Source organism: Capra hircus, chromosome 29 (assembly GCF_001704415.2).
Source record: "Capra hircus breed San Clemente chromosome 29, ASM170441v1, whole genome shotgun sequence".
NCBI classification, from domain to species: domain Eukaryota; kingdom Metazoa; phylum Chordata; class Mammalia; order Artiodactyla; family Bovidae; genus Capra; species Capra hircus.
The window spans coordinates 44992078-45009608 of NC_030836.1; the positions used below are offsets into that span (position 1 = coordinate 44992078).

The 17531-nt window shown below is 49.2% G+C and overlaps 1 protein-coding gene and 1 long non-coding RNA gene across 2 annotated transcripts; both read right to left on the bottom strand.

The window, feature by feature from the left end:
* Positions 231–5652, bottom strand: CTSF (cathepsin F; the record flags this gene model as incomplete). The annotated part of the gene is given in 14 exon segments (NM_001314352.1): positions 231–371; positions 450–508; positions 853–943; positions 1207–1271; positions 1360–1479; positions 2295–2375; positions 2455–2551; positions 2640–2785; positions 2906–3019; positions 4382–4457; positions 4589–4650; positions 4742–4826; positions 5108–5206; positions 5416–5652. Coding segments are annotated over 14 exon segments (1383 nt in total). The 5' UTR covers positions 5629–5652.
* Positions 13256–16984, bottom strand: LOC102178707. Its single transcript, XR_311220.2, has 4 exons — positions 16797–16984; positions 16258–16546; positions 14950–14998; positions 13256–14854 (listed from the first exon to the last, which is right to left on the bottom strand). It is a non-coding gene; the product is annotated as an uncharacterized LOC102178707 (long non-coding RNA).

The following is a 17531-nucleotide window of genomic DNA, read 5'->3' on the forward strand; positions in this document are numbered from 1 at the left end:
TACTGAGGACAGAGCTGGCTTTAAGACCAGAGTGTGTTCTTCCCACCTGCTCCTTGCCTGAGCCCAGGGTTCTTGCCCCAGCTTCGGCTGCCAAGACATCGTCCTTCACCCCAGTCCTCCTAGCTACCACCATTCAACAAAGGTGCTGTTGGGGAACTTCAGGGTGGGAGTGGGGGGAGGGCCTGTGTCCCTGTGGCCTTTGCTCACCCTGGGGTCCCCAGTGCCCGTCCCTCGGCCAGCTGTGCCTCCTGGGGAGGGGCCATTCTGGTCCGCACCAGATCCTGCGCTGGTGTGCCTCAGTTTATCACCGCTGAGCTGGCCATGATGTTCACGCCACAGGCCCCGGAGCCACGGTGCAAGTAGTAGTAACCCTGGCGGGAGAGGCGTTGGTGAGGGCACCAGGGCAGGACGGGGGCTGGAGGGCTGAGGGCCGAGCAGGCAAGACTCACCTCCTCACCCCAGTTGGTGCCCCAGCTGTTCTTGATGGCCCAGAAGGGAGTGGCAGAGCCTGGGGGTGGGGCAGTGCAGAATGCAGGGAGAGTCAGGGAACCCCAAGTCTCCAGCCAGGGCCCCAGGCACTAGGCACTCTTCACTGTCTGATGTGGGCCTACTGGGCGACAGGTACTAGGGGAAGAGCAGAAAGCAAGACAGGCCCACCTACCACACTCCCAGAAACCGGGAGCAGCTCTGGGGCTGGGGAAGATGCCCATCCATCCACAATTGCTCACACCTCCCACCCCCTTGGCTCTCCCATTCACAGAGAGGATGGGTGATCCTGCCTGGCCCACAGCCCGAGACGGGGGGTAGGACAAGGTTCCTGAGACGCTGTGACCTGGGGTGAGCAGAACTCACGGTTGCCATAGCCCACGAGCAGCACGGCGTGGTCGATGAGCCAAGGGCTGCAGAGGGGGCGCAGGGGGTGGGAGATCCCGTGGCGGTAGAACTGAGGGGGGAGAGTAAGAGCAGGGGGGCCAACGTGCTGCAACTACTGCAGCCCGAGCGCCTAGAGCCCGTGCTCCGCAACAAGAGAGGCCACCGCAACGGGAAGTCTGCGCGCTGCGACTAGAGTAAAACCTACACAGCGACGAAGACCCAGCACAGCCAAAAATAAATAAAATCATTGAAAAAAAAAAAATCAGGGGCCACCAAGAAGTGGGGGAGGAGTCAGTGAGAGCCAGAGCCGGAGCAACGAGGCTGGGGCCCTACCTGCATGCCAAAGGCGTTGATGGCAACGGAGATGGGGCCCTTCTTGGCCAGCCAGGCCGCCAGCTCTGAGACAGGGGAGGGCCAGCATCAGGGGACATCCAGGCCCCAGCCTCCTGACCCAGGCCTCTCCTCAGCCCCCCTGCCCTTCCTCACTTTGCTCATTCTTGCTCAGCTCCACTGAGTCGTTGATGTAGACTTTGGCCTTCTCTGCAGAGAAGCTGCAGGTCTGCAAGTGGCCTCGGTAGCTGTAGTCATCCTCTGTCTCCAGCCCTCCTGGGATTGTGCGGAGGGGGGCCAGCAGATCAGAAGTTAGAGGAAAGGTGGGCTCTACTCACCATACTTGTCTCCTCCTGGCCAGGGGCTGTGCTGAGCCCCTCATACACAAGGCCTTGTGTTCTCCATCTACCCCAGGCCACATGCCATCCTCTCTGAAGGGGGCCTCTTTCTCGAGATGGCTCAGCTGAGGCCCAAAGGCATGGGGCAGCCTCCAGTGAGATGTGTGGCAGAGAGGGAACCCAGCTCCCAATCTGAGTCCTGACTCCCCACAGCGTTTCTAGGACTCCTGATCTTGGCTTTCTTGTCCTGCCCTGACCGTCTGCTCCCAGTCTGGCCCAGACCCCTGCCAGGCTCCCTCGCCAGTCTTTGTACGGCCACTTCAATCCCTCAGCCCTCCTCTTCCCACTACTGCGGCCCACTGCTCAACCGAACTGCCAGGTTAGGCAACACCTCCCTCCCCTCAAGGGGGCGGTGTACTGCTCTTAGGTTCAGCAGCACTAGAAATACAGGCCTCAGAGCAGTGAAAATAGCAAGACCCCTGCTACGCACCAGGAACTTGACACACATTCCCCTCACTTGACCCTCAAGACAATCCTACCAAGTGGGTGCGTAGAAGCCCATTTCACAGGTGAGATAAATGAGGCTCTGAAAGAGCTGACCTGCCCAAGGTCTTCAGCCAGTTAGGGGTCAGCATTAAGACTTGAACCCAGTTCACAGGACTGCCATGCTCCCATCTCCCTCCCTCACAAAGTGACTTGCGGGGGAGGGAGCTGTGCTCCTGCCGCCCCTCCTGAAGCCCCGTGAATGCATACCCAGAGTCCTTATGGCTGAGTAGGCGTTGGAGGGCAAGCCTCCCAGGCAGGCCTTGTCAGTCTTGTCACAGTCCAAGAGCTCTAGGAGACAGAAGGCTGGTCCCAAGGAGCCCTCCGGAGGGGCTGGGCTGGGGACAGGGGGGCACAGCGGGATGCTCACCCTGCTCAGAGAGGGAGAGCAGGGTCCCCCGTTTGAGGAACCACTGGCCTTCCACGTTGCCTGTGACTGAGAAGGCCCAGCAAGAGCCGCACATACCCTGCAAGAGACGGGCAGAGTCAGGGCTGGGTCCCTTCCGAAGGCCGGTGCAGCCCCCACGTCCCACCCTCGCTTCTTTGGGGTCCAACCTGGTCCTTGACATCGGTGACAGCCCCCTTATTCCTCCAGTCCCACTGAGGCGGAGGAACGTCGGTGACAGGCTGGGCCAGGCGCATGTTCTTGCCAGGTGCATCTTTCAGGAGGGGATTCAGGTAGATGGTACGGAACTCCTCCTCTGTGGATAGCGGTGGGCGGGGGGTAGGAAAAGAGTATTCGAAGCCAGTCCTACCCAGGGGCCTTGGGAGCAGGCCCTGTCTCTTCCAGGCATCGTGAGGGCTCTGGCCACCACCCCTACCTGTCAGGTCACTGAACTTGGTGACCCCATACTGAGCTGTGCCACGGTCCAGGGCCTGGATCTTCTGCGCTCGCACCATATTATTGGCAAAGACGGACATGCGCCAACTGGCTTCTGAGAACCAATGAGCAGAAGTCAGGCTTGGGCCCCAGGCAGATCATAAAGGAGAGGTGCTTGGGGATAAGAGGCAGAGGTTTCCATGGGGAACAGTGGACCCTGGATCAGGTCTGAAGCTTATTTCAAGAAGGGCAAGGGACATCCCTGTGGTCTAGTGGCCAAGATGCCACGCTCCCAAGAAGGAGGCCTGAATTCAATCCCTGGTCAGGGAACTAAATCCCATATTCCACACTTGAAAGATCCTGCATGCTGCAACTAAGACCTGGTGCAGCCAAGTCTTTATTATTTATAATAGTAGTTAAGTTATTATATTTAAACACTATAATTTAATATTTAATTTTATTTATAAACAAGTATTTATTGTTATTTATAATTCTTAATATTATATTTATTATATTACCAATATATTATATGTTAATAATATAGTATTATATTTTATTATTTATATAATATTTATCTATTATTAAATAAATAAAAATAAATATTTTTTTAAAAAGAGAGAAAGTACCCTGGAGTGGGTGTCAGGACCAGATCTGCAAGTGATAAGAGTGAGGCCAAAATGGGGTGATGACTCCCCAGGTATGAAAGGAGAACCAAAATGGGCTCCAAAGACAGAAGGTCATGGGAAAAGGCTACCAAGCCAGGGGTCCTCCAGCAGAGAAAATATGGCCTTTGCCCCATCCCACTCCACCCAGAATGATGGAAATCTATGGTTTCTGACTAGGAAAATCAGGTGGGAGAAGCGCCAGCTCCCTGAGGTGACTGCCAAGTCCTGGGAGGCTAAACAAGAACATGGGGGGATGTAGGGGCTGTCTAGTCAAGGCTATGGTTTTTCCTGTGGTCATGTATGGATGTGAGAATTGGACTGTGAAGAAGGCTGAGTGCTGAAGAATTGATGCTTTTGAACTGTGGTGTTGGAGAAGACTGTTGAGAGTCCCTTGGACTGCAAGGAGATCCAACCAGTTCATTCTGAAGGAGATCAGCCCTGGGATTTCTTTGGAAGGAATGATGCTAAAGCTGAAACTCCAGTACTTTGGCCACCTCATGAGAAGAGTTGACTCATTGGAAAAGACTCTGATGCTGGGAGGGATTGGGGGCAGGAGGAGAAGGGGATCACCGAGGATGAGATGGCTGGATGGCATCACTGACTCGATGGACGTGAGTCTGAGTGAACTCGGGGAGTTGGTGATGGACAGGGAGGCCTGGCGTGCTGCGATTCATGGGGTCGCAAAGAGTCGGACACGACTGAGTGACTGAACTGAACTGAATTGAACTGCCCTTTCCCTTACTCCAACAATAAGGTGCCAAGTTGGAAGGGGGGTCTGATCAGGACACATCCAGCCAAGGCTAGGTCCTCACCTTCCTGCGAATCATATGTCCGGTTATAGGTGGTGACAAAGTCCTTGAAGATTGAAGCCATCTTCACAGAAAAGTCCTGGAAAGGCAGAGAGAGGGAGTCTTTAAAAGCAGTCCTTCTCAGACAGATGTGAGAGCCCCGGGCCAGGGTGGAGGGAAGAGAGTGAAGGAAAGGCGCAGCCAGTTCCCCAGACAGACAAGGCTCCTCACCTGGGGGAGGGGGTCCTTGTTCAGCAGTGGAAGGAATGAACTGAAAGTCTCATTTTTGTCATCTGGAGAGAGTTGGAAGAGAGGAGAAGCAGGACTGAACCCTGAGTGAAGTCTGATCTGAACCATCCCAGCACCCCTGGGCCCTCCCAGCACCTGTAGTCTTGGTATCAACTGGGCCACAGTCCCGCCTCAGTAGCATGTGTTTTCCTAGCTCGTCTAGGACTTCGAAGCTGCAGAGCTGCAGGAAGAGGAAGGAGGAATCCAGTCAGGGGGCTGCAAGGAGGGCAAGGCCTTTGGCAAGATGAGGACAATCTCGAAGGCAATCTCACCCACAGTGGAAAGCGAGGCACCGTCCTGGAGTGAGCATCCAGACCCCCTCCCTTCACCCTTCCAGGCCTGGGTAGTGACAGGGTGGGGTAGATGCGGCCTCAGATCCCGCCCACTTGACTTGACAGATCGTCCCAACTACAGCCAGACTCGATCTGGGGGCAAAGGAACGGCAGGGGCCCCATCACTCACCAGGGTCTTCTTGGACACCGGGAGCTGGCACACCGTGGGGTCGTTGCAGGGCGGCTCCACCAGGGTCGCCTTCAGCGAGTACAGGGACCCCCGGCCCGCCTGGACGGAAGGGCGGGTGAGTGGCGGCAAGGCCACCCTCTCCTCTGTGCAGCCTTCATGGGGCCCGCAGCCCCACCGCGCCCTCTTCCCCCTTCCCCATCACTAGAAGTCCAACGTCCCAGCCCCAAGTCAGGCCCATAGTTCCCAACCCTCGGACTAGAGCCCCGCTCACTGCGGACCCAGAAGCCCCGCCCCAAGCGCGTCCTCACCCGGCGGACGCGACCGCGCACGGCCCCCAGCGCGGCCCGCGTCCCGGCAGCCCGGCCGCGGTTGTACATCTCCAAGGCGAAGCGGGCGGGTTCCCGCAGCTCCGGGGACGCCAGCTCCCAGGCCTGCGCGCCGGCCGCCGGGGGCTTGCTGGAGGCCGGAGCGGCGGCCGGGAGCAGCCCCAGCAGCAACAGCAGCTGCAGCCAGGGTGCCATGGCGAGGGCGAAGCTGGCGGCCCGGACTCACGCACGGACGGACGCGCTGACCAACCGACGGGGCGGAGCAGCCCCGCGGCTGGGGGGCCCTAGTCCTCCCCAAGCTCCGGGGCCGCGGGGCGCCGGCCAATGGGCGCCGGCCAGGGGCGCCTGCGCGCTCGCTTATTTACGCCAGGCACGTGGGTTCGCTGGCCGTGCAAGACCTGCGGGCGGGACCCAGTTTCGACCTAGGCAGTGTTGCAAAACCAGCGTGATCTGGGGAGACGTGGCCCGATCCCCGACCTTGAAGTGATCTTCTTAGGTCTGGGAACTGCTGTTTGAGGAGAGGAAACGATACTGGCCAGAGAATTAAAACAACTACCACTTATTGCATACTTATTATATGTTGCATATATATATATGCCCTCTCCCCTTAATCTTTGTAGCAATCCTGTGAAGTAATAAATGTTATTATCCCCATCTAGTAATTGAGGAAATATAGGTTTAGAGAGACTAAGTGGCTTGTCAAACATCTGCTAAGTGAGAGGGCTGGACTTGAACGCAGGGAGTGGGCTTCAGAGCTTGAGCTCACAGCTCCATCACCTCTTTGAGGCCCCTCTCCTCATCAGCAGAATGGCAGCTGATATTCCCTAGACTGGCAGTGTCACAGGCTGTTGCACAGATCAGGCACAAGCATGTAAACAGTGCACAGGGTTGGAACCGTTCTTTCATTCCTTCAAGCTTTCACCGCTGTGTTCCAGGGCGTAGCAACAGAAGCATGAGCAGATACGCTGGGCATAATGCTGCCTGCTAGCCGCTCACAGCTTAGCGGAGAGACAGATGAGAAAAAGGAATTTCCCTCCAAGGTGTTACCAGCTGTGGGAGAGGAAACAGAGAAGAGAGTTTTTGGCAACCCACTCCAATTTTGTTGTCTGGGAAATCCCACGGACAGAGGAACCTGGAGGGCTACAGTCCATGGGGTTGAAAAGAGTGGGACATGACTGAGTGACTAACACTTTCACTTCCAATGCCCTTCAAGCTCCAGTCAGGCCTTAGACCTTATCTTGTGCTGTGCACTTGACACTCCAGTGACACTCTATTTGCAGAAATTCAAGCTCTTGCACACCCTGGAACCTTCACACTGCTCAAACTCCTAGACACCTCGCTGCTCTCAGTTTAGACGACGACTCCTCAGGGAGGTTTTCCTTACCCACGCCCATTACCCCTAACTAAGCTCTATGCCACTGTCTCTGTACTCCTAAACTCCTAGCCCCGTGAACTTTCTCCTTCTGAAAGATCTAAAGCTGAATGAATTAAAAACAGGAATTTCTTAGGCCCAGCAGAAGCAGTGAGACTTTTCTTAGATCTGAGTTTCCAGAGATTGGTGTCATAGTTCACCCTCGTGGGAAAGAGTCATCTTCCCCAAAGTCTGTTTCTTAGTCCCTGGAGACACCTGACAAGTGTCTGGAGAAAAGGGTGGCTCATCTCATCAGAATAAGGGAAGACAGCATACTTGTAATTCATGGAGGGAAAGGAGGAATTGTTTTTAAGCCACATGCTTGGCATCTCAGGCAATTCCCACAGCAACCTTCAAGAGAGAAGCTGTATGATTACACATGAGGAAAGTGAAGCAGGGATGTGTCGACATTCAGAAAAAGTGAAAGTGTTAGTCACTCAGTCGTGTCTGACTCTTTACGACCCCATGGACATAGCCCTCCAGGCTCCGCTGTCCCTGGAATTTTCCAGGCAAGGTAACACTGGAGTGGGTTGCCATTTCCTTCTCCAGGGTATCTTCCAGACCCAGGGATCAAACCTGGGCCTCCTGAAGCTGAGCTGAAAAGAGGGAGACAGCAGAGGAGACTGGGAAGAAATGGACACTGCGTGAGGAGGAAGATGAAGAAAGAATGATGTCAGGAAAGTAGAGGAAGAGAGTGGGTTTCAAGAAAGAGGAAGTGGCTGGTTGCATTGAATGCCATGGAGAGGACAAGATGAGGGGATTGGGCAACAGGTAGGTCACTGGGGACCTCATTAAGAGTGCTTGACTGGGGACTTTCCTGACCGTCCAGTGGTTAAGAATCTGTGTGCCAATGCAGGGGACACAGTTTCGATCCCTGGTCCAGGAAGATTCCACATGCAAAGAAGCAACCAAGTCTGGCGCCACAGCTACTGAAGTCTGTGTGTCCTGGAGCCCGTGCTCCACAGCAAGAGAAGTCAGTGCAATAAGAAGCTCAAGAACTGCAGCTAGATACAGTCCCTGCACAGCAACGAAGACCCAACACAGCCAAAAATGAAATAAATAACTAAACTTAAAACACAAAGTTTTTAAAAGAGTGTCGGGTTGAGACTTCCCTAGTAGTCCAGTGGTTGAGACTCTGAGCTTCCACTCAGAGGCCCGGATTCAATTTCTGTTAGGGGAACTAGGATCCTATAAGCCATATTGTGCAGCAAAAAAAAAAAAAAAGAAGAAGAAGAAGAAGAGATAATATGAGAAATATGGGCAATGAATGGAGACAAAGATTTCAATAAGTTTTGCCATGGAAAAATTATTACTGTAGAGAAATACAGTACTGGGGGGCGGGCATGGGACAGCTCTAGAGTATTTGGGGGACCAGTGGTTAAGACCCTGCACTTCTGCTGCAGGCAACACAAGTTCTATCTGTGATCAGGGAACCAAGACCCTGCATGCCACAGGGCACAGTAAAAAAAGAAAAGCGTTTCTAAGATGAGAGACCCTAGAGCATGCTTATGACTTGATGAACTAGGAAGGGAGATATTGATGATTCAGGAGAGAAAGGGGAGAATTATAGGAATGAAGAACTTGAAAGGAGAGGGGTGGTAGTTCTCTACTGCTGTGTGGAACATTGCCACAAAATGAATGGTTAGGGCTGCAGTCTCATTGAAGGCTGGACTGAGGAAGGATCTGCTTCCAAGCTCGTGTTGATCTTGGGTAGCCTTGGCCTGCAGCGATTTGAAGTAAGGCTTCAGTTCCTGGCCAGAGATTGAGGTTGGGTAGGGATGGTGAGAGCACCAAATCCCAGCCACCAGATCAGTGGTCAGTGACAAGGCCCTGGCCCTTTTGCTTTGCAGAAAAGAATTCCCATAAAGACAGAAAGTAGTGAAACAAGTAAAGTGTTCATTAGGAGGAAAGAGAGTATGTAGTAAGTAGTACATGTGGGTAGACACATGGATGGACTCAAGAGAAAGACAGAGTCGTGCCCTGGTGGTAGCTTTATGGGGCATTTCTTCCACGTTTCCTTTGGCCAGTCATTTTTATTTACCTGGTTCAGAGTCCATATTTGGTATAACTCAGGATCCCCCCATGTGTGCATACACATCCCTTAGTCAAGATGAATTCTACCCAGGAGGTCTATGGGTAGTTAGCATCACTTGACATCACTTCCCTTTTGACCTCCAAGGAGTCTTTCTGCACATGTGTAGTCGGAGAGGTCTCCTGACTTCAAGGATGAGAAATATGGAGTCTCTTATCTTCTGTCTGGGCAGAGCCCGACCTCCTCCCCCGATTGTCCTGCTGTTTTCATCTTGGAATATCAGTCCATAGAAACTAAACTTCAACTGTCTGCCCTGGAACCCATCAATCTCCTGCCCCAATGCAGCTGTTGGTAGCGGTCAGCCCCTCATGGGACCTCAGTCCGGTGCCTCAGCTGTTTCCTGGCTGATGGCTGTCTGCCACCCGTAGCTCCTCACCATGTGGATCTTCCCACCATGGTTGCTTGCTTCCCCAAAGCAGGTGAGGGAAAGCGAGGCTATTAAAATCTTGTCTAATATAGTCACACATGTAATCACATGTACCCATCACCTCTGCTGCATTCTGTTGGTTAGAAGCAAGTCATGGGTCTCTCCCATACACAAGGGGTGGGAAGGAGAGTACACAAAGATGTGGACATCAGGAGGCGGGGGTCATGGGGGTCCCCTTAAGAGTCTGTCTGCCACGAGTGTTCCCCAGGTGTGCTCCCAGTACCTCAAAATATTAGCAACAGTAAAAATAATACATGCTTGGGCTTCCCTGGTGGCTCAGTGGTAAAGAATCCGCCTGCAATACAGGAGACTTAAGAGATCCAGGTTCGATCCCTGGGTTGGGAAGATCTCCTGGAGGAGGGCATGGCACCCCACTCCAGTATTCTTGCCTGGAGTATCTCATGGACAGAGGAGCCTTGTGGGCTTCAGTCCATAGGGTCACAAAGAGTCGGACACAACTGAAGTGACTGAGGTCAGCACAGCATGTCTACATGCTAGGCACTCAGCATTTGCAGCACATGTACATGTATCAGCCCACTGAACCCCACAACCACACCACAAAACCACCCCACAGCTATGATGCAGATAAGGAAACTAAGACAACAAAAGATTCAAGGACTTCCCTGGTGGTCCAGTGGCTAAGACTATGGACTCTCAATGCAGGGGTCATGGAGCCAAAAGTGAAAAATAAATAAATAAGTAAATCTTAAAACAACAACAACAACAAAGATACCACGTGCTAAGACCTGGTGCAGCCAAATTAATTTAAAACAAAATAAGAGATTCAGTCACTTGCCCAAGTTGCAGAAGGGGTGAAGTTGGAAACAGGATTTGAATCCAGTTCTAATAGAGACAGAGATTCTGTTTCTCAGATGGCCTCTGCAGACCCTGGAGTATAAGAGGGGTGCCACTGAAAGTCAGGATAAACAGTGTTGTTCCTCCAGGCACACTCATGAGCTAAAGTGATCGATCACCAGTGGCCCAGGGTCTAGAGTGAGAGGTGACGGGTAGCTGACCATGCACGGTCCTTGCTTCTGCTTCAGCAGGTCTAGGTAAGGATCTTGGGATATGTGGGTGAATCTTTGGAACACTTTTGCTTGAAAAGTATGCCCTTTTATGTCAATGTCTACACTGAGATGAAGTTTATTTTATTTTCTATTGAAACACCCCCCAGATATTAGGAATGGCATGCAAAATTTGTAGCACTTTTTTTTTTTTTGGCCACACTGTGTAGCTTGCAGGATCTTTGTTCCCCAACCAGGGACTGAACCATGGCAGTGAAAGCACGGAGTCCTAACACTGGACTGCCAGAGCATTCCCGCAGCACGTCTTTAAAGACCCGAATTTTCAGCGGATGGCCCCTCATCCCGAAGTCCCAGGATAAGGGGTTGATGTCACCTTCTTCTGCCACTAGGGTCTGAGAAAGTCTGCGTTTACACTGAAAAATGCTGCCCAGAAATGAAAGTGTCCAGGGGATGCCCCAACAGCCAGGACATGGTGGGATGGAACTGGACTTTCTAGGACAAGGTGAGGCAAACAGCAGGATTTCCTTCTGGGCATTTCACCTGATTTATGAAAATGGTAGTTAACAACTGTATGATCTGAATCATTTCCAGACATCACCAACTCACCTCCTGACCTTCAGGAATGATGGGCAACTTATCAAAATTTTACCCAGTAAGTGAAATACTTTAGTTTCATAAGACCTGTTTCCCCAAGCCTGAGAGGTAGGAGACAGTCAGGAGAAAAGAGGGCAAAATCATAGATTTTTGGTTCAGACTGACTGACCAGCTTTTAATTCTGGCTTGGCCACTTCAAATTGGCTGTGTGACTATGAGAAAATTACCTCTCTGAGCCTTTTTGAGAAGGTTGTATTTTTTTGTGGGGGGGGGGGGATTGTGCTGGGTCTTCGTTGCTTGTGGGCTTTTATCTAGTTGCAGCAAGCAGGGGCTGCTCTCCGCTTGCCATGCGAGGTCCTCTTATTTCAGTGGCTTCTCTTACTGTGGGGCACGAACGTTAGGGTGCGCAGGCTTCGGGAGCTGCCACGTGCGGGCTCAGTAGTTGTGGCCCACTGGCGTAATTGCTCCAAGGCATGTGGGGTCCTCCTGCGAGAGGGATCGAACACGAATCTCCTGCACTGGCAGGCACATTCTTTACCAGAGAGACACCAGGGGAGCCCCTGTGAGTCTTTTTTTTTTAATTTATTAAATTATTTGTTTTTAAATGATGTAAAGATGAATATTTTTCATGATAAAAAGTACAATTCACAAAAAAGATAGACACCATAAACCATCAAAACCAGGGCTTCCCTAGTAGGTCAGCTGGTAAAGACTCCGCCTGGAATGCGGGAGACCTGGGTTTGATTCCTGGGTTGGGAAGATCCCCTGGAGAAGGGAACAGCTACCCACTCCAGTATTCTACCCTGGAAAATTCCATGGACTAGTCCATGGGGTCACAAAGAGTCAGACATGACTGAGCAACTTTCACTTAGACATTTAACAACAAGGAAACAAAAATACATAAAGCAAAAATCAGAAGAAATGTATATATAATCATAGACATATTAACATTTCTCTGAGAATATTTTATCAAGTGCAGAAAAATAAAAATAGGAGCATCTTGAATGATGTCATTAACAATTTAAATATAATAGATCTCTATATTAATTTATATTAAGCTTATATCCTACACAAATATATTTAAAAATTTGTATCTCATGCATTGTTATTAGATATCCGTAGGACATTTAGAAAAGCTGGCAGAAAGATAGACATTACTAAATTTCAAAAAGTAGAATTCTTTTTTTGTGTGATTGAGTTATACATATACAAAATATTATTTTTCCAATTATTTTTCATTATAGTTTATTATAAGATATTGACTATAGTTCCCTATGTTATACAATAAATCTTTGTAGCTTGTTGCATATCTTTTTTAAATTAGAAATCTAGCATTCTATTCATACTAAGTCAAACAAGTGGAATAAAAATGTCATAAATTTTTTAGTTTGTCAAAAATTCATAAGTTTTCTAATATATATATGATATATATTATTTTTGCATACATGTATACAAGTGTTTCTACTATGCTTGAGAAAGGCTTAAGAAAGAATATATTAAAAAAAAGAAGAGATGGAGAAATTGGAAAACAAACTAAATGAAGTGGGACGACTGAATATAAAATAGAAAAAGTGAAACAAACTAGAGAAAAGTAAAAGATCCTCACATAGTCCAGTTGTTTTAAACAGGGCTGCTCATTAGAAACATATCTGTAGCTTTGGAGAAAACAAAGCAATACCTGGACATTTGTATTTCTCTAAACATTCCAAGATAATTCTGATATGCATCTAGATTTTTAAAAGTGACTACAGGTTTTCCTATTAAATGATAGTTTTGGTGATATAGAAATCTATTATTTTTCTGTTGACTAGTCATTATACTGTGGTATTAAGTGAGTAATAGTTATATAATCATAACAGTGACAAATGTTCATCAGTTTTCACAATCAACAGCCAGACAAAAAATAAAAGATAATTACAATCGCAAGCCATAATGGGAACATGATTAACCTAACGATATAAAATAATTACATACAGTCTGAGGGGTCAGGCAGAGTGATGCGGTAAGTGGAAGTGCCTACATGCGTATGTTTTCACCTGCTTAGTCAGTCTATGCTTCTTGGTTGGTGCATTTAATCCATTTACATTTAAGATAGTTATCAATATGTATGATCCTATTACCAGTTTCTTAATTGGTTTGGGTTTATTTTCTGTAGGTAGGTCTTTTCCTTCTCTTGTTTTCTGCCTAGAGAAGTTCCTTTAGCATTTGGTATAAAGCTGATTTGGTGGTGCTGAATTCTCTTAACTTTTGCTTGTCTGGAAAGTTTTTGATTTCTCCATTAAATCTGAAGGAGAGTCTTGCTGGATAGAGTATTCTTACTTGAAGTTTCTTCCCTTTCATCACTTTAAATATATCATGCCATTCCTTTCTGGCTTGTAGCGTTTGTGTTGAGAAATCCGCAGATAACCTGATGGTAGTTACCTTGTACTTTATTTGTTGTTTTTCCTTTGTTGCTTTTAATATTTTATCTCTGTCTACCTTTGATAGATGGACCTTTGTTGGCAAAGTAATGTGGGGCTCAGAACCTTCACAACAGTGCGAGGACGTCTTGGTATTACTGTTCTCCAGTTTGTGGGTCACCCAGCCGGCAGGAATGGGATTTGATTTTGTTGTGATTGTGCCCCTCCTACCGTCTCACTGTGGCTTCTTCTTTCTCTCTGGACGTGGAGTATCTTTTTTGGTGGGTTCCAGTGTCTTTCTGTCGATGGTTGCTCAACAGCTAGTTGTGATTTTGGTGCTCTTGCAGGAGGAGATGAGCACACGCCCATCTACTCTGCCATCTTTTACCAGAATCCGCCCTGAGCCTTTTTGTAGACATAGGAAGAAGATAGGAATGCACCTCGTTTATCACATCAGTTCTAACCTTCTAGTAGCAAACAAATATTTACAGAGAGAGTCCTAAAGGGTGGGATGAGAAATGAGAGTGTGAAAGCCCCGGTCTTTGGTGGAGAAGGGGAGCTCAGAAAGAGCAGGCCAATAAAGCAGAGCTTAGATGGCTAGGCTTTCACATACACCAAAGGTCTCAAAAGGAGATCTACTGTCCCTGGGAATTTGAATTTGGACATTTGTAGGGGCATTTTTGTTTATCACGTTGATAGGAGCTCTTCTGGTCCTTAGCAGACAGGGGCCAGCAGTGCTAGACATTCTTCAATGTTCAAGACAGGCCCACATTACCGAGAAGAGTTCCATGTCCTGCACAGCTTTCTAATGTGCCACTGATTCTTTCTGTTAGGGTTCACAAGGGGCTCATACCATGTAGTTAAAAATGGCCCAAGGGATGAAGTCACAGTGGCCACATTGCTCTGGTGGGCATCCTGTTTTTTCCTTAGGGAGACATCCTGTTTTTCCCTGCTGGTGCCAGTTTCTCAAGACTACATGCCCACCCAACCGTGAGACCCCTTCGACTATGTGACCACAAGACCCCAGCTGTGGGCTAAAGATAAACTGAGGCCCCCTCCCTCCAGGGCACAATTTCCCATCGATAGGATATAAGAAGGGTTGGCTGTAAAAAGAGAGCACTTGTTTCTCTCTAAAGCCAGTCACTTTCTTTCTTTCTTCCTATAATAAATCTTTCTCTGCCTGAATGCCCGGCTTGCTCTCTTTTTCTTCGCACTCGCCTTACAATTTCTAAAAGAGGAAAAATCTGTTTATAGTTATCTGCACCAAGAACCCTTAACTCTGTTGTATATGTAAACAGTTTTCCAGGAAGTCTAATAAAATTAAAATCCAGGGGAGAATTTTCTTTGTATGAGTTCAGATCTTTATGAAGGATATTCACCATTTCAGAAGTTCACGTCTTTACAGATCAGTATTTAGGGTGATCTCTGTTCACAGTGGGCTTCCCAGGTGGCGCTAAGTGGTGAAGAACCCACCTGCCAATGCATGAGACATAAGAGATGCATAAACGACCCCTCGGTTGGGAGGATCACTTAGAGGAGGAAATGGCAACCCACTCCAGTATTCTTACCTGGAAAATCCCGTCGACAGGGGAGCCTGGTGGGCTCCAGTCCCTGAGGCTGCAAAAGAGTCAGACACGACCTAGTGATTAAACCACCACAGTTCATAATAATCACTTTGTTATAGCTTTCAGTGTGATCCTGACTGAGCATGTCCATGTGGAACTGCAGATTTATTTAGTATAAACTGCTTTCATTTTCTTTTTCCTTGACTTTAAAAATTATGTTGGTAGGTAGGATATTATCCATGAACTTCATCTCATTCATTTAACAACTATTGATGGAGTGCACAACTATTGATCAGGCACAATCCAGATGCTGGGGATGTAAAGAGGGCATTGCAAAATATTTACTGTTAAAACGGCGTGTTGGACCTGATAGAGGTGAGATCCACTGATAGGCCCATCTAGGTTTTAATCCTAATTCCACCACAGTGTACTATTATGTAATCTGGTGTCATGTCAGCCTGAGCATGAGTTGGAAAAGAATTTCCAGACACAGAATATTTCAGAAAGGAGTGAGTTTCTTAAGAACAAAGAGCAGAGAGAATGTGGGCGTTGCAGGCACAGTGGGCTGACCTCCTGCCTGGCCAGGGAGAGCCAGCCGGATGCTGTTAGAACAATGGGCCGGCTCAAGGGGGATCTGGTACTTTTCTTGGGCTAGTAGCCAATTTTTATAGCCTCAAGACAAAAGAAATTCCTGCTGGAAGGGTGGCATTAGGTGATTGGTTAGGGTGCTCTAAGGTGAATCCTCTGATGGGCATTTTTGCCTAATTTAGGGTCATGAAGCTGGCTGGTAAGGCTCGGGGGGACTTTTGGCAACGGTTACAGTGGGGCTCGGTTAGTTCTGGAAGTGACTTTGGTTTTGGGCTCTGCGTCTGTAGCCTTGGTACAGGCCTTGCACCTGTGCCCTTGGTACGGGACTCCATACCTGGCACACGTCTTTTCCCCCGCTCTGAGCCTCCTTGCATTGATGCGTTTAGATTACCTAAGATCATGCAGTTCCTCCCATCTGCTCACTGAATGGCAGCTGTGGTGGACATTATTATGTTGACTGATTCCTTCCATGGGGTCGCTAAGAGTCAGACACGACTGAGTGACTTCACTTTGACTTTTCACTTTCATGCATTGGAGAAGGAAATGGCAACCCACTCCAGAGTTCTTGCCTGGAGAATCCCAGGGACGGGGGAGCCTGGTGGGCTGCCGTCTGTGGGGTCGCACAGAGTCGGACACGACTGAAGCGACTTAGCAGCAGCAGCAGCAGCAGCAGCAAAGAGGTTCGGTGAGGCTAGTTTCTGAGGCTACTGCCTGTGGTCTTACCGCTTTCTCCATCGAGAAAGGTAACCGGAAGTCCTGAGTTCACGGCTGTTGTGACTTATTATCGCCACACGATGGCGCTGTTGAAGCTCGATCCTGGCCACTCCCAGGGCGTCCACAGAGCAGAGCCCCCTTCAGGGTCAGGGATGGACTCGGTGTCCCGCTGCTAGGAATACCGCCCTCCGCTGTCAGCCCCTCGAGGACTGCCTCGGAGGCCGAGTCATGCCCACGTCCTCAGGCAGCTGCATCTAATGACAAATCTGAAGGGTCATCCCAGCTTCAGAGCTCCCTGCTGGGTGGGAAGAGGTGTCCCTTGAGATTGCAGGGCAGCGAAAACTCTCCCGCGGCCCAGCCTCGCCTCCTTCCCTTCTCTTCCCCGGCTGTTTCCTCAGAGTGCTCCCAGCCGACTTCCCGCCCGCCAGCCACCCTCTCCAAATCTGCTCCCCAGGGAACACAACCTAACCGGCACCGTCCACTTAGAACAAAATCTCATCTCCATAAGGCTGGGCATCACCTGGTCCCTGTCCCCCATCTGAACTCACCTCTTGCTCTCTCGCTGCCCCTCACTAAGCCCCCGCCACAATGATCCTCTTCCTGGCCACAGGTCAAGTGATCTTCAAGTTCAGGGCTTTTGCACTGGCTGTTCCTTCCGCCTGGAGAGACTCCGCCTGCTCTGTAGGGGGCAGGTTCCTACCCAGCGATACAGTCAGCCTAAACACTGCTTCTTCGGTGTAAGGACCCTCCCGCTCCCTCAAAGCACTATATTTGTCAGCACCCAACACACTCTGCCCTTATTCTGCTTATTCCCACTGGGCTGTATAAACTTCTGAGAGCAGGGACCTTGACTGTCTCATTCCAGTGTTTCTAGCCCTGACATGCCTGAACCTCAGGGCCATTTTCTCCCCCTAGACACCAGAGACTTCTAAGCTCTTCAGAGGCTGTGAAAATGTTGAGTCTGGAAAAAAACTTTTATTGGGTCCAAAAAAATTTTTTAATGAAATTTGCTACATATTTAATTAAATGCCTAAAGTCATCTCATTGACTTTATTATTAAATTCAGTATTCACAAAAATTTTGGTACAACTGAGAAGGATTTATGAGTTAGACTTTCTCACCCCAAGCCCATCTGGTGGATACAGGATGATTGCTTAAAAACATCACAGTAAATCATAATTTTTTTATTTTTATTTTTTTAAGAGCTTTGGGGTTTTTTTTTTCTTCAGTATTTTTGTTTCTTTTAAAATTTTTTTTTCTGTGTGTCTGTTAGTCGTTCAGTT